The sequence below is a fragment of the Thunnus thynnus genome, chromosome 16, assembly GCF_963924715.1.
Source record: "Thunnus thynnus chromosome 16, fThuThy2.1, whole genome shotgun sequence".
In the NCBI taxonomy this organism is placed as follows: domain Eukaryota; kingdom Metazoa; phylum Chordata; class Actinopteri; order Scombriformes; family Scombridae; genus Thunnus; species Thunnus thynnus.
In genome coordinates this window covers 15,236,767-15,259,077 of record NC_089532.1, presented here as the reverse complement: position 1 = coordinate 15,259,077, position 22,311 = coordinate 15,236,767, and the positions used below count along the sequence as shown (strand labels likewise).

General features: G+C 38.4%; 1 protein-coding gene across 1 annotated transcript; it reads right to left on the bottom strand.

The window, feature by feature from the left end:
- Positions 1–13,193: 13,193 nt before the first annotated feature.
- htr1b (5-hydroxytryptamine (serotonin) receptor 1B) lies at positions 13,194–16,013 on the bottom strand. The gene has a single exon (XM_067614750.1). It carries the CDS (start codon positions 15,534–15,536, stop codon positions 14,403–14,405), a length of 1,134 nt encoding a protein of 377 aa, XP_067470851.1. The 5' UTR covers positions 15,537–16,013; the 3' UTR covers positions 13,194–14,402.
- Positions 16,014–22,311: the final 6,298 nt, after the last annotated feature.

Below are 22,311 nucleotides of genomic sequence, written 5' to 3'. Positions count from 1 at the left end.
GTTTTGAGATTGCAATATTATTTTTCTGCTTTCAAATCTTTATCAGAGTGGTTATTACATTAATGTAATACTTTGAGTTCTACTTGCCCTCATTTCCAGGAAGGTCAAGGGAGTCAGTGCTTTGCTCAAGGACACTTCATATGGGCATGTGGTTGCTGTCAGATCTATCATGTATTCAGATTTTACATTCTGTTAAATACTAAGATGTGTTTTTTTACAGGCTGATTCTAGTATGTTTATATACATAAATTGGGCTATTTTTTAGGTCTGGGTATTGGTGCATGAACAATACCTTACTTAAGATATTTTTTTTTTGACCCATTTCTTTTTTCATTTAACAAAATATAGAAAAGTGCTCAATCAGTGTATCAGTGTTATATAAAAGGCTTGAACTCAGAAATGTTTCCTGTTTTAAAATCAAGAAACCTGGAGACTTTAGCTCATGACTTCAACTATTTCATCCTACATCCTTGGTCCTGCTCTGCTCCTGCTGAAGAATTACTGCTGTAACCGCAACCCTGCCAAGTCCGTAGTTGTACTCTACAGACATCCAGTAAAGTGTATAATAAAGGGGTTACACTCTGTCCCATTCATAATGTTGTGCACTAGTGTGTCCCAGTTTGCTAAAACGCCAACAGAGGGCAGCATGTTAAACAGTCCTGGCAGGAGGCAAAACCACAAGTGTTTGAAGTCAGTGAGGAGGAAAAGTATGTTCAGGCTCTGCAGATACACAAATAACTCATTCAGAAATAAACCTCTTATTTCCCAAGCTACTTTTTCCTAAAACTCATGACCCACTCTCTTTTCTTAGCACTCAATAAAGCACATATTTCAGGAAAAAATGTGGAAATCAATTATTTCTACTGAATAAATGAATTTAGAAATTATGAATGGAATGCAGTATGTGAAGTTGGTGAAAAATTAGAGCCTACATGCTGAAAAGCTGAAGATGAAGTTGTCAAGAACCTTAAGCAATGCATTCAAGTATTTTCTTCACACTAAATAGTAGATTGCTTGCAGAATGTGTTGCCTTTTACAGAGTAATGATACACGTATGAGTGCATGTGCAAAATGAAATACATCTGTCTTTCTTCTACCATTTTATGTTGTTAAGAAAGAGCTAACTAAAGAGGGGATAGAGCGGGAATAACATGCAACAAAAGTTCGTATCCGGACTTAAACGGGACATTGCGATTATGGTCAGTGTCTTAAACCTCTAGGCCAGCAGGGCATCCAAAAATACATCAGTTGTGATGGTCGCAGATGTTGGTACATGTTGGTAGATGTTTAATGATTAAAACTCAAACAAGGCACAATGCAAGTCATAATGTTGCATTATAGTTTGTAAATGTGTTAAAAACTATAAATGTGAAACATGCTTGAGTTAGGTCACTCATCTGAGTGAACATTTTGTCAGTGTTAAATTACTGTTGGCAGGCAATGTAGTGTGGAGTTTTCAAGTCAGTCTTCACTTACAACTTCCAAAACACAAAGATAATAGCATATGACAATAATAAATTTTGACATGATGTTCATTGTGATGGATTACCTAGTGTTCAACTTTGAAGTCTAATCTTTTAATACCGTACAGAAATCCATGGAATCCAAATACTCTCTGGAATATGCTAAACATGCCATGGTCTGAAAATGATCAGCAATAACGTAAGAATATTTATTCTGTAGAAAACAGGCTGAATGCCGCAGGAATACTGGTATGGCCATTAAAACCACCTGTAGACACTACTGATGGTTACATTAATATAACACTAATGTTATATTAATGTAAAAATGTCATCATCTGTACAGCTGTGACCCCATCACATTAAACAATGGCGCAACAACTCTTTTCACTTAGAATATATTTTTTACTATATCCTATTTTTAACTATAAATCTTATTTATATATTTATATCACCTGTCTTTTGTACTAGTTGTATTTTTGTATCTTACTTTGTACTTGTAAAGGTAATGAAAGACCAAAGGGTTGGCTTATCATTTTAATGTGCAGAGTTGTGCAAGGATGATCATTTGCTTTGTTAATGTGTGCATGTCTTTGCAAGAAGGAATGTGTTTTAGGAGGCCCACTCCTCTCTTTCCATTCTTGTTTAGGCTCAGATAAGGTAGCATCTTGGGTCTTGGAGTAAACAGGACAGGTTAAAGGGTCAAAAGTCACAGACAGGTTAGGGCTCTTGCTTTCCTGTATCCTTGGGAGATGTGGTTCTTATCTAGCATACATGGGCATGTAAATGTATACCCGTTGGCTGTTTGCCATTGGTTTTAATCCACAAGTTTGTATGATTTGACCAATCACAAATCATTTCTCTGTTCCTTCTCTCACTATAATAGAATAGATTTGTTCTTCGTTCGGTGAGACGAACTGATGCAAATCTTTGTGTGTTCTGTCTCCTTATTGTACAATAAGATTTTTTAATCTTCAACCCAGCAGTGTTTTGTGTATTATTTCATATGTGTGTTTAGTGTTTTCAGACAATTTCCACAACATATTGGTGCAGTTTTTTTCTTACCTTCTATTTTTTTGATTGTTATGCTTCACAACACTGAGCCAAATTCCTTGTATGTGCAAATCTACTTGGCAATAAACCTGTTTCTGTTTCTGATTCTGATATTTGCACCACACAGTTTTGACATCTGTCTTGCCTCCACCAACATGGCATCACCACCTTGTCAAACTTACTTACTTACTTGAAATCAACACCCACTTCAGAGTTTCAGAGACTTAGATTACTATAAACCTCCTATAAACAAAGCCCTTTTCTCAATGGAGAAATCTGTAGAAAACTTAAAGATGCAGAGTTTATTAATTCTTTAATGAATCTATAGTAGTGTTGAATGGATTTGTGGTTATCATGGGGAAAACTCACAACTGAGATGCAAAACCACATAAAATAAGTCCAATGAGAACATTAGGTATCAGACAAACAAGTTAACAGTTTAGCTAAACTTAATTAGCAGGTGAAAGAATTCTAAAAGTATGACACAAACTGTCTACAAACGGACCTCCTGGTTCAACTTTGACCTACAATAGTTGTTGTAGTTTTGCACACTGGGCAGTTTTCTAATGAAATTGGAATGAACATCATTACAGGTGTGTTCACTTTTAGTTTTACCTCTAAATAAAGCTTGTTTACAACCTGTGTGACCTGTGTCTGTGTTTGTTGCCCCATTCCAAGATCTCAGCCATTACATTTGAGAGGATTAAGTTATCATGACCATTACAATGGCTCGTGGGATGAGTTACAAAAAGAAAACCCAAGTTTTGTAGTTTTCCTTTAAAGCCACAGATTCATATGAAAACAAATTGTTTTGAAACTCTCATAATGATTACACAGCAAGGCCTTTTCATAGCAAAAACGTGCACTTTAACATTCATGGTTCAATTAATGATAATAAAGTCATTCAAAAGAAAGATTGTTTCCATTTAGGGAGCAACAAAATCAGTGCATCCTGGTGAAGAAAAGGAGGAAGGAAAAACAAATGAAAACAGGAAATCTAAATAATGAATTTAGAGTGGACAAAATGCTGTTTTTAATCCCAGGTTGTGAGTGTGTTTGGATTGGTCTCACAAAGCATAAAAATGTGTCCATGTACGTCTTACATAACATACTAAAGGTTGACCTTAAACTCTCCCATAGTTCCACATATCACATAAAACCTTCAATAACATGATTACACAGTCTTACACATCAGGATAGACCAAATCTAAAAACACTCAGGATGTTTGGATAACTTAATAACAGCACTTATGATAATGTTGCAGAAGGTCAAACCATACAGGGGGGCACTTCAACACTACAGGTACAGAATATCAAACACTGATTAGATTAACTATTGAAGGATGGTTTGAAAAGGCAATGATGACATCAATTAATAGACCAGGGAAATCTATCCTGGAGAAGAAATGATTGAGTCATCATATTATACATATGACGAAATGTCAGATAGCTTTAAGATCAGGGAGTAAATGGCCTAAAGATGTCACATGTGATGAGGGCTTGAATAGGCTTATGACTTAAGCTGTCTACAGTTGACAGGTGGAAGTCCAGAGATTAATCACTCATGTCTTTGTTCTCCATAAGAGATGCCAGTGTAGATGCCCTGGAGGGTTTCCTCCAGCTGTCCAAGCTGAAGAGGAGTTAAAAGGCTGTGGTCCCATGCTGGTAGAAGGAAGATGGAACAGTGATTCCTGGTATCCAGTGAAATGGAGCCTGTTTATCATTTTCACCTGTGGGCAGGCTTTATTCTATGTGTTAGGAAGGGAGTAAAGACAGTGATAGAGGGTGGGTAGGAGAAAGACACAGGGAAGTAGACGACATAAAGAAATTGAAGATAAATTGGGAAAGGAGGAGATGAAGAAACAAAAGAGAAAAAGGAAGAGGAGGAAAAGAGTAAAAGCAAGGAATGACAGAGGGGCAGCAGGATGAGAGGCAAATATAAAGGGAGGAGAAGATGGAAAAATAGTGGGATGAACCTGAGGAAACAAGACTGTATGGCAAGGGAACAAAGAGGAAGAAAGAGGGAGAAACAGAGAAGGAGGTCAGGCCAATTGACAGTCCATCAGGGATGCATCTCTGTCCTGGCATATTAATCCACACCTGCTTACAGCCCACAGCAGTATGACAGAGGCAGCACAGGAAGCACAACTTAATCCACTGCAGAATATAAACCTGTCAAAACTGCATCAGCCACAGGCCAACATACATATCGCTGTGGTGTATTTTTGGCAAGCTTGATTACAGCGTGGTTAAGCATGAACATTTATAGAAACAAGGAACTAATTTAGACATTGATGCTCTTATATGTTTAAGTCACTCAAAACACAGAATATAGGAGCCTGAGCTATGAATGCCACAAAGGTGATCAGTGCTCTTGTTCATTTGCCTATCTGTGTGCATTTTTGTGAGATTAAGTGGATCAGATATTTTTAATCATGTCAGCATGGCATTACTGAGAATAGAGAGCTCTCAATGTATCTGAAGATGCTCAGCTTTCTCACTGCATTTGAAGTCTGACTGGAGAAAGGAGTGAAATGACTGTCATGTGTTGGTTATTTATGGAGATTTTCAGAGATAAGCAAGGAAACATATTGTATGTACCTGTCAGGATGCTAAATGGCGAATGTTGACACTATGTCCCAGCATAATGATTAAACACAAACAGACTTGAGCTTAGTGGCAAAAGTAGACAACTTTTAAAATTTGCTTCCGACTATATTTGACATTTTCACTTTGACATATAGGTATTGGTTTTCTTGTCAGCTCTTCGTAACAACCCTAATGTTTATATATATGTATGTATGTACGTATGTATGAATGTTTGTTTGTCCTTCGCATATCTCAAGAATCATTCATCCGATCTAATTCACGCTTGGCAGGTGTATTGCTGAGGATACAAGGGAGTGCATTGTCAAAATTTGGTGCAATTTGGACAGGCAACATGTTTAATATTAATACACTTTGAATACACAAGCGAACAGCTCGGTGTGTCTTGATATATTTGTCAATTAATACATATATATTGGTTCTTGAGAAATAATAAGCAATCGGCCTGTTCCGAACAGGCACGATTTGAGCAGGCACTAGTGATAATGTAATTTTGCTTATCTGCTGTACAGCACGTAGCCCTAACACCTGTGCTAAAAGTGTGTCTGTGGTGCAGTCAGAAAAATGCAAACTCATTGTGAATTTGAAATGCTGTATTTCCATGATGACCAGGTACATCCGTAAGAACAAGCACTCGTGGTTCAGCTCTTTATTTTATGACATAAAGCTATTTCCCTGGGAATAAACTAACCAACGGACGGTGATCTGCATAGGTGATCACATATAATTCTGTATTTGCAAGGAAAAATCACTATTCCTTTCCATTTCATGATATTATCTAGTTTATGTTAACTTAACCCAGTTTTGTGACTAAGTATGTTTATTTATACCTTGACAAATGCATTACATTATTGTAAATACATTATTAGTAACATTTACTAAATGAAGATGAATTTTTGAGGAGCACAAAATAACACTGATTGATTTGTAAGTTGTGTTTGAATATAGGAGGTAGTATATTTGCTGATATTTAGTTGCAGACAACAACAGTCTCCTATAAGACTTGTAATGGTTAAGTCTAATAAGATGAACATGTGAAAAGTTGAGGTGAAATTATTATTCATAAACTAAACAGTCAAGCACACTGCAGTACAAGTCATTTCATCTTTTCACTCAAACACTGGAAATCGTTGGACAGCCTTGGCTTTTGGCTCAACATCAAAATCCTACGCAAATTTGCGAAGAAGGTGAGACATAATTTGCAACTACATTTTCATGTCGTTTAGCATATTTACAGAGATAAGGCAGGTGTTCGCTGTGGCTTCAGTCACGAAAGCAGCATAAAGAGCCTCTGTTGGTGGATAAATGCAGCAGACAGGATGGAGTATTTAACTTCCTAATATGCAAAATGACTGGTGGCATATTGGACACTATGGTATCTAGTAATGAATAGTTCTTACTGAGTGATTGGCTCTGAGGTGCTCACAGCAGAACACCAGCTCTCGCGTCTTGTGTATCCTGTTTCCAGGAGAACAAAAGTCTGTCCTTGTCAAACATGTGAAATTTGAGATTAAAGTTGCTCTGCTCTCTCTGGTGACCCATGGAGAGGCTCATGCTCTTGCACAGTTTCTGACTTTGCCAGTTTGGCTGCTAAAGGAAACTTGAGCCTGCACTGTGTCTTTTCTGACAAGATTTTCTGTGACGATGTGACACTCAGCCCATGCATTTTCTTTACTTGCACTTGAGGCAGCAATGTCTGTATTATGTGGGCTAGGCTTCCACCTGTTCTATTTATATATACGTAGCTGATTTTGACAACAACTCATGTCTCACGAGATTTCAGAACAATATTTCTCTTTGAGCGAGACTTCATGAGACACAATAACGAACAGACCGACTCAAGCGACAGGTAAAAAAAAAGTTTAATTTCTCTGTATGGTCCTTTCCATAATGTTGTCAGACACTTATAATTACAATCAGAGCCTGTCAGTGGCAAAAACAAGCCCTTTTAGTGGACGTACATTGACGGAGCACTATTGTCCAATCGGATTACATTGCAACCTGTTTTGCAGCTGCCAGTTTAAATTCTTGCTCGATACTGGATCAATTTAAAATATTGTTGTCCCCATTAGTCACTTAGACAGAAAAAGATGGGGAAAAACGGGTCCAGGTTGAAAAATACCAAAGTTTCCCCTTAATTAGGATATTGTATTAAGAGGTGGTTGGTAGGTGATTTGAATGCTGGAAACACGGCTGAGGTTTCCTCTGTCAAGACAGGGCAAAGTACTGGTTTATCACAGTTTTGCAGCATTTTTGCCTCACTGAAATCTATTTGTGGGTTGTGCACGAAATTTGTTGTTCTTTTTCTAATAAATAATGGAGCAGCCCATGTCCCAGACTGCAGAGGGGCATTTATGCCCAGCACAGAATCAAATCAAGAATTTAAAAAATAAAAAAAATCTTGTGCACAGATGGGTCACATTAAAAATATCTATCTGGTACTGTATGATTAAAATGTCTATATCTATAGAAAGATGAATTTTTTAGATGTAAATATTGGTGAACTTACACTCTACACAAACAGATTTGAAAGAATTACATGTAAAGTTTGGCGGTTTTACATTTTATTAAAGGTGGACCTCTTTCTCTACACAAACAACTGCACAATAAAAATTTTCTCATTTAAATGGTAGTCTGTGGCGTGAACACACAGCATTTGTACACTTTCCAATGTACAGCCAATCATAATGTGTGACATCATCTGTAAATGCAGGACCCTGACCCGATCTGGCAGGCTGAGCCGATCTGGTACCTACACATCTTGCGAGGCAGGTGGATTGCAAGATCACGAGACCACACAAGAATCTTCATGGGACACAGATTGGTCCAAACCACCAGTGGTTTGGACACAAGCGCATAACTTGAAGCCTGACAAGATGGATTCTCGTGTGATCTCATGATCTTGCAAATCCAGCTGCCTCGCGAGGTAAAAATGCCTCTTGATCCTGTTTTAAATACCAAACCTGTGTCAAACCAAAGCAGGAAGCTTGTTTTAAAGGGAAATGTGGAGGTGGTGAGGAGAAATTCCCTTATTAAGAGTGACAAGAAGCTTGGGGGTTTGTGAACGAGGAAAAAAGGCTGAATTAGGTTGTGTCAGGCAAATTTCATGCTAATAGCTTCAGTGACATTTTATGTTGTTATTGCTTGTGAAAATAGGAAATTACAAACATGCTAGTCAAGTTTCCATCTCAATGCGCCTTCTCATGCTTAATATCAAAAGGTTAATAGACAATATGTAAATTATCCCCGAGGTGAGGGAAAACCCTAATTTATATTCTTCAAAGCTCTCGATGAAACAGAAATCCATCAGTGTGTGATGTTTTTTTCCCACAAATGTATTGCTTTATTATTGCAGGAATTGTTCTGACAAATGTCCAATTGATGCAGCCATAGTTATAACACAAAAAATTACTCCTATAACTGTATGTGTTATAGCATATACATTCAAACCAAGACTGTGAATATCTGCAACAATGATCAGCACTAAGAAAACCTTTCTCAAGCCGAGCCAGTGTATCACCACATGCAAATATATTTGGGACATAGTGCTGGAAAAAGGGAAGCAGACATATACGGAGAAATAAAATGACCTCTTGTGTTGAACTGCCGTCTTCTCTGTTGTAGTGGTCTCTGTGCTCTGCCTTTTAACGAGGACTGGATAATGTGCTTGACCTTTGAGCAGGGGCATCTTTGAGTTCGACACAAATGTCAGCCAAGAACAAGACATCCAACTCCCACCAGCTCCTTATTCGACAACAGTTTCTTTCTTACTTTCATCTTTGTGCACCCTGAGTGTCCTAGTAAGCAATGGAAAGATTAGAACGGCACTAGACTTGGCAGGATTTGGTAAAGGAAGTTAATCAAGGTCAGTAAACAGGTGACTTGCAAATTAAATTGTGCACATCAGGCCTAATTTTACAATGTTTTGTTGCTTTAAGTAATTCATTTGTCCCTTAAAGAAAGATTTTGTGATTTTAGAATAGCGATAGCTAATCCGGGGTGCTCATTTTTGTGTTTACTACAGGTCAAACTTAAATAATGTTGAAAACTCACATGTACATTTATCCATCAATGGAAGGGTAAAGTCTGCTGGAGTTTAGCTACGTGTGTATATTTTACCATCTGTTAATTATTTTTCATTTAATGTCTCAGCATACAGTATGTCTCTCAAGAATGGATACTGCAGCTGGCAAAGAATGTATTTGTGATTGTGAAAACCCTGACCAATGTCCAGATCACTAGCTTCATAGGAAATACTATCAGAAAACTCACCTTACATTTTAATCCAAGTGGTTTTAGGGGTGTTTAAGAAATCCAAGTCATCCAATTTTTTCAGCCCACAGCGGAAGATTTAATCTGTTATTTCATGATAAAACCTACCATAATATGATTTTCCACGACCAAGTGCAAAATCAAGGTAACACCCTTCCGTCTCTCACTGGTAATTGAGTACCCATTACCAGTGATGCATGTATACAGTATAGATGGATGGATCATATAAGCACGTATGCACACCTCCACTACCACAACTACTACTACTGCCTAATTTGGTGATATATTGCTTGTCAGGCCAGAGTTGATGTTAAGTGTGATAGATTCAGCAAGCTCCAATGTAAATGCAGCCAGTCAATTGGATCACCAGCACAGTGAGATTATTTTACTTTATAATTCTCAAATAGCTAAAGGCAGTCAAATACGGTGTGTCTTCTAATTTGAAATGGTCCTTTTTATGTTTCAGGGAGATTTATAAGAGAAACATATTAGAAACATAGGTGAGCATATGGAGAACTAATACAAAGCGCTGTGGGCCTTTAACCCACTTTGTTGAAAGGCAAGATAAACTGCTTGTGGACATGGATCTGAAGTGAAGCACGGAAAGAACATGCATGACTGAAGGCTGTGAATTACCTCACACACACGTTTTCAATAACATAAGTATATTGTCTCAGTGAAACCCAATTCATCCACACATAAGTTGAGGTGTGTTTAGTGTTTGTGGGTGTAAATAAAGCAGCGAATGGCTCCACCTTCTTCAATTTTAGCTCCATATTGTCTTGTTATCATTAGTGTGGAACATAGATTTATGGTTCTGCCATTAGGTATTGATTACAATTACATTTGTATGATGAATTTCCACTGCGGCTGTTATGTTTGTGCAATAAACAAACCTGCAATGCAAGCGAATGGGTTTGACCGTATTCCTGAAAGAGCTAGTGGTCAGCATTTGAAAAACTCAGGTAATACGCCTTTAATTGTTCTTCACCCTCAATCTTCTTACCTTCCCGTGTTGCTTAATAGATGACATGCTGACTCGTTTACCATCCTGTCAAGGTCAATTGCTGTCACCTTGGCAAGGTAATTTATTAATAGAAGATGGGCCCTTGCACCTCCATTTTCAGGTGATGAATGTTGTGAACCTTCTTCACCCGGAAAGGATGAAACAATAAAGCTGTTAACCAATACCACATTCAGCGAAAGAATATTTTATGGGTTCATTATCCATGTGTTCAGCCTCACTAGTTGTTACGTCAACAACGTCCTTCACTCCACAACAAACCAGTAATGCAGCACATTCAACCAATAGAAAAAAAGAGTGGTTGTATAATTAATGTATTTGCTGGCACAATGCAGTCATACCATGATAATAACATGAGGTTTGTTGCTCTGCAGCTGAAGATGTTACCTACATATGCCATACAATACTTCTCTGGCTGCACAAATTCATAAACCAAACAGCAACAATCTTTCTGTATTAAATATTTATCTGGTTCGTTGACATCTGTGTGACATCCACAGTATGTGACCCTGTGCCACTGCATGTGCAATGACACGGGAGAAAAATATTCAAGCCTCCAAAATTGTCATACTACATTTCCACCTAGAAGGTCTTCTTCAGCCAAACATCTACATGACCAAAAACAGGTTATAGAGACAGAAAATGACAGCTCCACCTACAATTAGGAGATCATAAGATACAAAATAAAAACCATCATCCCCACACAATTTATAATGGACAGAAAAATGACAGAATGGACAGTAGCCTATATAGGACATATGTGATGCACATTTTTTGCTATATACATTTTTAAAAAGTTTTAAAAAGAGAGAAAAATGAACACTATGTAGAGGTATCTAAGATGTAAAAACCTAGACCTATAATAAAAAAAATTCCAAAACAACTGAAGATATGTATGACACATGTCCTGTATGGGCTACAATATCTTCTTCAGTGTGTTATGTGTTGTAAGTCTGTGAGCCTGTATTTTTCATTGCCTGAAGACGACCTTGTATGGCGTAACGTTGCATTAAAATGTTAGGAGTTTGAAAATTTAATTTTGTTTTTTTTTTAAGATATGTTTTTGGGCAGTTTTGCCTTTAATTGACAACTGAGAGGGAGAAGTAGACAGGAAACAATAGGGAGAGAGAGGTACGACATACAAGAAGGGTCCCCAGGCAGAGGTGAACCAGGGACATTATTGTTATGTGGCATGCTCTGTAAACATTCAGCTGCCACTGCGCTCCTGCATGCTGTTATTTGTCCTGCACCTGTACCCAGATGGGGTTGGATGTGCACATTATCCACAACTTTGAAAAAATGCATGAAATTCCTGTGAAGGAGGTCAACCACAGCTGTTGCCAGTCTTGTTCAGAGACCCTGTTTAGTCGCCTAAAGTGACTGTAATTTGAGGTGTTCTTGTATAATTACATTGCTTATTTTTTTTCTTGTTATGAAGTCTGATTGAAAAAAATCAGTGGTTTTAAATGAGGAGTTATATCATTAAACATCAAACTATCATTGTTGTAGCTGCTGGAGGTGGAGCTAGTTTGAACTACTTTATATACAGTTGGCTAGTTTAGTCCAGTGGTTACCAACCTAAGGGTCAGGCCCCTTCAAGGGATCACCAGATAAATCTGAGGGGTCGTGAGATGATTAATGGGAGAGGAAAGAAGAAAAAACAAAGTTCTGATACACAAATCTGTCAATCAGTCATTAGTCACTCATCTTTGATTTTTGGTGAAATATTGGATCATTTGAACATTTATTGAAATGAAACCATGTGAGAAGTTTAGAGGGAAAAATCACTATTTGGTGCAGCTGTTAACAACTCATAGACATCTGAAATGTGACCCGACTACACACTGCTTTTTGTAAGATGTCAAAAAGGTTGAAAACCACTGGTTTCACCTTTAACAATGTGTTGTATTTTAAAAGCTTGTTATTTTATCCATTGTGTCAAATCTTCATCTGTGAAGTAACTAAAGCTGTCAAATAAATGTAGTGAAGTAGAAAGTACAATATTTCCCTCTGAAATGTAGTGGAGTGGAAATATAAAGTAGCATCAAATGGAAATACTCAAGTAAAATAAAAGTACCTCAAAAAAGTACAGTACTTGAGTAAATGTACTTTGTTACTTTCCACCAGGGAGTTCTGGGAGTCCTTGCTCATAAATTTTGCAGTGGCTGATCTTTGAACCTGTCACTTTCCTCAGTCTTTCAGCTTACTGTAACAGCCACAGAAAATCCTAGACATTGTGGTTCTTTGAACATCTGCCTGCTCAGGTGCAATCATCTTTCATGCATGATGAGGCGTATGAAAATTCATATATGGAAAGCCAAAGGGTGTGTGTGTGTGTGTGTGTGTGTGTGTGTGTGTGTATGTGTGTGTTGACAATACGAGTGGCTCACTCTGTGTATGTGAAGTACACCAGAAGAGCATTGCCCATCGTCGCTCTCATGACTTATTGAACTGTGACAGCTGTTGACCACATAGACTGTGTCCTCCTCTGCCTGCAGGAACGCAGCAGAGCGACTGGAAGGACAGAAAGATGGTGGGGAGTTCAAACCATATTGAAAATCATAACCTCAACAGAATCCCAATCCTGTCTTAGAATAAAAAAGCCAGGAGGAGCTGATGTGTCAATGACGCACATTCATCTGAACTGATGTGTATTGTTTAATTCTGTGTCATGTCTGTGAGTGCCTCAAGAGCTTGTTGGACTTCATCTTGACATCATCATGATATGCTTGGCACATTACTCTAATCCTTCATTACATCTAAAGGTAACAATTGTGAACAATTGTGAAAAAATACTTGAAAGCCTTTATTGCACAGCATCTCTGAATGAGAACAGATAAATTCTTAGAGCAACATACTTTTATTTCTGACAGATCTCCAGGATTATTTCTGTAGCTCTTCAGGTCGAAGCAGTAAATCAGATTCTATAGCCATGAGATGGCAAACCATTTCACGCATGAACATGACATAGATACAGATTTAATGTAGCAGCAAACAAACCCACACAAAGCAAAACTGACCTTATCATCAGCTTTCAGCTCTGCTGGGTGGATATTAGCCACAGTTTCTTTGTTTGTATGAATCTTTTCTTAATGTCTGGAACAACAAACAGACTTTTGTCTTTTTTTTTAGCTGAATATGGCTCTCTAAATGAAAAAAAGATAATGCCAACCATAAAGAGTAGCAGCAAGCAGCCCAATACATAATCAAAATATATATCCATGTTATTATTTCCCAGGATACATCAGTTTCAAAAAAATAAAATTAATAAATATACATTATGCAACTGAATCTTGGGTCTTTTAGATTAAACTTTATATATTTGACTCATAAAACTATGCCAGATGTTTATGATCTGTGTTGCTTGGTGCAGCTGGCATTACTGGGTCAATCATCACTCGTCACATGGGAATAAAGCGCCTTGTGCTGCTTTAACATACTGTACAACCTAAACAGGGATCCGTACAGAATATTAACAACCCATCATTGGATTTTCTCCTTCAACAGAGCAAATGCACCAATTAAGATGAGAACATATGACAAGTTCAAGTGAAAGTGGAATTTCCAACACTCACACTGCAAAAAAAATGTCCATCTTCATAAGTATTTTAGTGTTAAATTCAATATTAAATCTTATTTTTTTAATATAAGCAAGTTTTTTTTTTTTTTTTTTTTTTAAAGAATTGAGCCTACCAGTGGCTTGAGCTAATTTCACATAATTATTTAAGAAAATAACTATGTAGGTTTAAATCCGTGAAAATCATGTGGAACAATTTCACTGCAGATTTTCTTTTATGAAAATTGTCATTTTAAGTCTTCATACTGAACATGGATTTTTTTTTACCCTTTGCATGCACAATTTATACTGGTTTGCTAGACGCGAGTCATAGAAATGTCATTTATTTTAACTATTCTACACTCTAATGCTTTTTAAAATGTTATATCAAAAAATAAATCTTATTGGAGAATGAAGGAACATTTCACATTCACGACCTGCAGCATCTGAAGCGTACGAGTTTATGGAAAGCTTTCTTGAAGTCCTCATTAGACATCGTGTATATGATCGGGTTGATGAGGGAGTTCAGATATCCCAGCCAGGTGAAAAAGTCAAATAACTCGGGGATTAAACATGTGTCACATGTGGCCACTACCAGCGTGTATATGAAAAACGGCAGCCAGCAGACAATATAAGCGCCGAGGATTATCCCCAGTGTCTTTGTCGCTTTTCTCTCTCTGGCTGCTGAGATGCGCTTCTTCTCCAAAAGCGCGTCCGACACCGTCACCTTCACCTGGTTCTCGCTTGTTGAAGACCCGGTGTCGCTTGAAGGAGTGTCGTGTCTCTTGCACTGCAGAGAGGCGGTGGACGCCACGGATCCGGGGGAGTTGGTGACCAGGTGCGCCGAGGTGAGTCTCTTCCCCACTTTCTTTGGGGACTGCTTGAGAATCCGCTTCCGAGCCTCGACATATATCCGCCCGTAGAGGACAATAAGCAGCAATGTGGGGATGTAGAATGCCCCGAAAGTGGAGTAGATGGTGTAGAAAATATGATCCGTGTTGACGTTGCAGTCGGTCAGCCCCCCCGCCTTCACCTGCCTCCAGAAGAGAGGCGGCAGGGAGATGGAGATGGCGATGACCCAAGCTGTGGCCACCATCCCGGCTGCGCGTCCCGTCGTGCGCTTTTTGGAGTACTCCACCGCGTCCGTGATGGCCCAGAATCTATCCAGCGCTATTACGCACAAGTGGAGGATGGACGCGGTGCAACACGTTATGTCCGAGGAAAGCCAGATGTCGCACACAATTTGCCCGAGCGTCCATGTGTGGTTGACCGTGTACGAGACGCAGATGGGCATCACCAGAATGGATACCAGCAGGTCGGTGACGGCCAGAGAGGCGATCAAAAAGTTCGCAGGAGTTTGCAGCTTCTTCGACTGGGAGATTGTGGCAATGACGAACGCGTTGGATAAAGTGGTGGCGAGCGTGATGGCAGAGAGAATCATCGCCAGACTGATCTGATAGGCGAGACTCTCTGCGCTCTTATCCACCGTGGATGCATTTGTAACAAAACTGTCGTTTGTGGTGTTCACCGGTTGAGTCGGCTCGACTTGACCGGAGTGATCCATAACTTTTAGTCACTTTTTGTCATTTTTTATTTCACCCTCTGAGATGTCTGTCTTTAAGGTGCCCCCTTTTCTCTTGATGAGGTGGTAAAACTATCCGTGCCATCCGGCCAGATGAATGGCACAGTCTGAAGTATAAATATGGATTCCTTTCTTCCTCATTTTCTTCTGTTTCATTAGATTTTAATACACAGATGCCGATGTTAGGAAGTAAATATCCATTCCTCGCAGGAATTCACACTTTTCCGTTTTTTAGCCATAAAAGCAAACTTTTCTTAACTGTAAATACACGCAACAAATAAGTCAGAAAAAGTTTGTGTGTAAGTGATGAGCAGTGCGTCCTGATGTCCCAACATCTGGGGTAAGATGTCACAGATAATCCGCATGTAGGGCAGAAGTTCTCCAGAGCTGTGTCTCCTGAAGGCCCCTGTGGTTGAATGGTGAGCCGACCCAAAGTCTCGGTTTTATACACACTCTGCATCAAACAAGCACCACTGATCACAGCCTTCTCTCTCTCTCTCTCTCTCTCTCTCTCTCTCTCTCTCTCTCTCTCTCTCTCTCTCTCTCTCTCTCTCTCTCTCTCTATCTCTCTCTCTCTCTCTCCAGGAAGAGTAGGCTATCTGCTGGGTCATAGTGCCCAGTGTCTCTCATTTGTCACATGTGCACTTTAAACATTGTGATTTGAATTGGAAAACTTACCTTCTATCACCATGCACCATGTACTTCTCCCTAACAAGTCATTAGCGATTCTCTATAGATTACTTATAAACCATAAAGAACAACTTTTTGGGCTGCCATATTGTGAAAAACCTCTCTGGCTGATGAGTCATTAACAGTCAAGTTATGATTAAGTCATTACTGGGTCAAGAGTTCTGCTCTTTCTAATAAGACGTCAAGTTTGCTGTTATAAGTTAGTAAAACGTTTATAAAGGATAATAAACATCAACTCTGCATTTACAAATGTGTGTTGCCCATGTTCTAATAAGTCACCAGCAAAAGTTAGTAAGTCATAAGCACTTCTATATGTTAACATCCATTAATAACTTAATTCATCCATTAATGTTCCTACAAAAGTTCAAATCTGCAGTTGTAACTCTTGAAGACGTTGTGAATATATATACGTTTTGGTCTAAATGCCCTTCAGTTATGTTGTCAGAGGTCAGACTTTCTGTTTGAGGGGCCTGTATGATGAAATAAAGGGTTAAAAAGACAAAGCATGCATGATGCTGGAGCAGGATAAACACCAGCAACAACCTGGTGACTCAAAAGATGTTTTTCTTAATGTTTATAACTGATCTATAAAGCATGTAATAACTATTAATGAAAGCCATTAGTTATAATTTATAAACCTCAAAGATCTCTTCCAGACATGTTGTAAGATATATTTTTTTTTAAAAAAAACAGTCTGCTTTGAATAATAATGTGTGTCTGATATAGTTTTTCCACCAAAAAAAAGTCAAATTACCTCATTAAAATCCTTAAAATTATATCTGTTCCTTATCTCATTGAAAAATCCAGAATCTATAAATATGCAAATATTGTTAATAGTTAATAGTTTAACTGGACACAAGATGTCTCCTACTTCACTGTAGAGTCCAATCTCAGTGTTTGTGCACTGGAGGCTTCAAGTTTCCACATCACACTTGTGTAAGTTGAATACTGGACCAGGATTGGCTCTAGACTAGTTGTGATGTCACAAATCATGCTTGTAAGTACATGGCTTAAACTCAGATTTAAGGTGAGCGCAAAGAAACTTTCCACTTTCAACAGATTAATATGAAAACTGCCTTCTAGTGTCAAAACATCACAGCATCCTTTTAAATTCTCAAAACAGACAATATACTGTAACTGAATTTAGGATGTGGGATTCACACACTTTGACTTCCACCACTTTTGGCACTTCTGATGTGTGAAACCGGCTATCATTGACGTTGGTATTGGGTCACTGTCAGTTACACACAAGGCTGTGAACCTCTTGCTCTCATGCAATGCATCATGTAGGTTCTCAAGTTCACATATTGCTTTCACAGAGGCTGCAATCTATTCGATAGCCTGGTTATTTTTGTGAAATTAATTTCTAGTCTGCTCAGAAAATAGATAAATTAATGAACCCCCTCCCTCCACCAACACACACACACACACACACACACACACACACACACACACACACACACACACACACACACATTTGTGCTAGGTCACTTCTGGGGACATTAAATAGACTTACCTTCATCTCTTGGAGACTTAACCTAATCTTAACCATAACCACTGTCCCAAAAATCAGCGTTTTACCAATGGGGGACACGGCTTTTGTCCCCAATCAGACAAGCCATATCCCCAATCAACTGGTCTTCAGTCTGAATTTTGTCCCCAAAAGTAGCCTATGACAGACACACACACACACACACACACACACACACACACACACACACACACACACACACGCACATACCAGGACATTGTCCATTTTCCAAAATGAGGAACTGAAATGACTTCGAATAATGAATCTAGTGTTATATATTTTCTCATCTCAAGTGGATTGTAGCAATCATATCTCCACTTCCACTTTTATACATTTCCTCATCAGCAACTTTTAATTGAAATTGACTCGTCACTTCCATTGACTCTGACGTTATTCTGATTCACTCTTTACTGTCTACATCTGTGGTGCTCAGCTGGTTTTGTTAACAGCTGAAATTTGTAGAAGTTTTAGAAGTTTTGAGGCAATGTTCCAGAAATCACATTATTCACACATACTTTTTAAATTGTTTTTGGCCTTTGACCTCATAGTTGTAAAACCCAGTCAAGTTTGATGTAGGCTGTAAAGTGATATTATTAGATAGTGATAGATAGGGACACAATAAAGATCCCCTCCAGTCATGTTTTAAGATGTATATAAAATACTCTAGTTTGAATACTAATTTGTGTCTAAGCATCTACTCTTTCTCCCTCATTAAAAAATCCAGAATCTATGAATATGCAAATATTCTTATGTCCAGAAGTTTAACTGCTGACCACAAGATGTCTCCTACTTCACTGTAAAGTCCATTCTCAGTGTATGTGCACTGGAGGTTTCAAGTTCCTACATCACACTTGTGTAAGTTGAATACTGGACCACATCTGACTCCGAGTAGTGGTGATATTACAAATCCTACCTGTAGGTGCCCACCTTAAACTCTAAATTTTTGGGTGAGCACAGAGAAAGTTCAGCAGATGAACATCCTTCAAGTGTCAAACACTGCACATACATCATTCTGCACAGTAAAATTCAAACATCCAACCAAAGGAACAAGAAGATAAACACATTTTCGACCGGAGGGAGCCTCCCATACAGAGAAAAATATATGTGACCACGACATGCCCTGCGACTTGTTGATACTTTTCACTTTTCAGCACTATACAGTTAATGGAAAACAGCTACTGCTAAATCAGGACCAGGGACAGCTCCCGGTTTTTTCTCTCACCTGAGCTGTCTTCTCTCCTCTCCTTTCTTCTTTTCTTCTACCTTAAAATGATGAATAATGACCTTATAATAATGAACAGTACCTTGTTACTCTGTTAATACCCAGTCTGTTTCATCCATTGTTTTTAAAGACTTTCCAGAACAGCAGCTGGTATTTCCACTGAAGCTAATAGTAAGCATCTTCAAAGCTTAATCTGGATGAAACAGACATGATTTATGCAATCAAAGTGCAGATGACTTGCATAATATTCACATCATGACCAGTCATGTGAATCATGTGTGGTCATATGAATGTATTTTTCAACATTTTTTTTTCATTCCTCATGTTGCCCTTGGGTCAGTAGGTCATGATCTTAAGGTCGTCGCTGTGCCACATGTTCAGGCCACATGTGTAGCAAGCTAACAAACATGGTTTTGTCTTTTATAAAAGTATGCACTACATAATCACTGCTACTCTTCTCCTCTTAAAAGAAAACTAACCTCTGTGACTGTCCTGATATTAATCTCATGCATTTGATTCACTGCACACAAAATCCAAGACAGTGATCCATGAGTATGCTGATTTTCCCTCCAACCAAAGATGGAAAAAGCTGATTATATCATTATATTTTCTTAGTGAAGGTGTTCTCAACAGTTAAATTAATCTTTGTCATGAAAAAACTTCGGACAAGCCCATTAAAAACTAGCAGGGGCATTTGTGTCAAATAGTTGAGGGTCATTCAGAGTTTGATGTAGCATGAAGTTATGTCGCTGAGGTGCAAATTAACGATGCATTCATCTGAACAAATAATCTATGGCAGGAAAAAGGGAACGGACCATCAACATCTCTCTAAGACATGTGCTACTGGGAGGCTTGTTTCCACTGATGTTGAATGAAGTTGAAGTTTCCCTAGAGGAACAGTACTTTGAGGACAAGTCCTTGTGTTTGGCTAGTGTCTATGTCATGACATAAATGTGAAGTTCTGAAATTTTCCAGTATATAATCTTCAGTTTATACCTGAACTCATTCATAAGGATCAACATTTACATGGTTAAAAAAAACTTAACATACCGTAATGGGTTAGAGTTATATAAAGTTGTGATACTTTTCTGAGGAGATTGAACATTATGGAGTGTAATGATATCTATTTTATTGACTCAACTACTAAAATAATCCATAAAGCATTCATACATGACTTTGATACCCTTGGGAATTACATTAGCAATGTGCCATGTCTCCCCCATCACAGATGATTGCTTTTAGTGTTAATGATTTTTTTTTTGTGGATAGACTGCATCTGTTGCAGAAAGCTGTTATTGACCTTGTTGTACAAAATATAACTGTATATTTTGCTTCTGCTGGACATTGAAATGTTTACTTTTCAGTAAAGTTATCATATACAAAGTCATTCTGTGTTCTTGAATTTCCCTGCAAGCAATGACAAACAACATCCTCTGTATCAAAGCTCAACAGAGAGTATAGTCGGGCAGGGCTCAGTGACTTGACTGACCATGACTGTCTGGCCCTGCTAATGCGCACCCCCTCACACAAAAACAAAACAAAAACACGCACTCTTTTCTGTTTTCACACCCTCTCTTTCACTCAGAAAACATGCAAAAACACAACATTAATTGCTAAGGTAACTGCTATCTGTATCATCAATTCTGCTCTAAAATCCATTTTTATTTGGTGCTATGTGCAGCTGAACAAGAAGAAAACACACATTTAGACGTACACATGAAACACTTCATACATCTTGTGAACCTGAATGCATTTGTATTAGAAACTAGAGTCCTAATGTGATGTTTTATAGTTTTCTGTGTGAGAAAGCTCCAGTGTGAGTGACCCAGTTCAGTAGGAGCAGCATGGAGCAATTTCTGTGACTCTGTTTCTGTTATCTCTAAACACATTGCAGCACAGCACAGTCACTGGCTACATCCAATCTCACACTGGCCCTGCAAGTCCTATTTATAGTCAAGTAATGAGGTATCCAGCAAGCCTTAAAGTCAGCGCATTATACCACATGCAAGCACTGGATGATGCGGATATTTTGAGATTTTTTAACAACTTTTTTATTCATAAAGTGGGGAATGTTATGCAAATATATGTTTTCCACAGTTTATTTGTATTTTAATTCATCCACTTAATGATTTAAAATTCTAAATATATAGTTACATATTTGAAACTGGACATCTGGCAGAATAAAAGTCCATGTGGATTCTGGCATGAGTTCATTCATTTTTAGACACTTCAACATATCCTGAGTAGGTCAGCTAGTAAATGGACCAAGTTCTTGCCAAGAAGCATCCACATTGTGTTCCAGGTGGAAAACATTTCTGCAAGACTCAATATCAAAAAGGGAACTAAATCAAATCTTAAACAGACATGTAGATTTTTGTGGCCACTTGGGAGCAGCACAGCAAACTATAACATAACATTTACATATTATTACCTAAGTTCTTACAGTTGCAACACACATGTCATGTTTCTGGCCACCTGGTGAATGTAGGTCTGTTTTGGTCTCCGACAATTCCCAAGTTAAGTATCTGACTTCTTAGCTGCTAAATGCTCCTCAGTGTTCACCAGCTAGGCAGGTAAGATATAATGGGGTTTTTAGGGATTTTTTAGAGCTTTTTCACATAAAACAGCTGCCTGTTACATCTGGAAATGATGCTGAGAGAAAGCAGTAAAGTTACGGGCCATAAAACCAAAACGATGTGTTGAAAGAAGCTAAAATACAGACCTGAGAGGAACTGCTTATTCAGGTGTGGTTCTCTATGGTTCACCACTGTGAGCAACACATTTCACTTTAGTCAAAAAATAGTGAATGCAGCTTTTAAGTGACAGTCGCAACACACAAAGGTGTGATGTTGTATTAACATGTAATTATAAGAAGACTGTTTCGACAGCACTTATTTGCACTTTAGCACTTTGTTAGACGTCATAAGCACTTTTAACACATTTTTGGGGTGACCTTTTTGTTATTGTGGTCGTCTCTTTCTATCCCTGATAACTGACAGCTGAAAGTGACTGAGACCAAATAGGGCAAACTCAAATCAGGGCAGATCCCTTGTTGTCTAGACATGCAACACTCCCTCTCCACCTACCCAAAACCATCGCTGTAGGGAATGGTTCTTCCTTCTTATCTAAATGTTTATGAGATGAGACACAGGAGGAATGACCAGGCTTAGCTGAGCTAGGTCAGCCATGTTTGGAATCTGGATTCTAAAAAAATACCATCTCTACAGCCGTAGAGAGGGGTGTAATCTGATTGTAATCTGCAACCTCGCCACTAGATGCCACTAAATCCTACAACTGGTCCTTTAAGTACAGTT

Bases quoted from the DNA above. Each gene is read 5' to 3' on its own strand.
- htr1b (XM_067614750.1), bottom strand. From the start codon at position 15,536: ATGGATCACTCCGGTCAAGTCGAGCCGACTCAACCGGTGAACACCACA.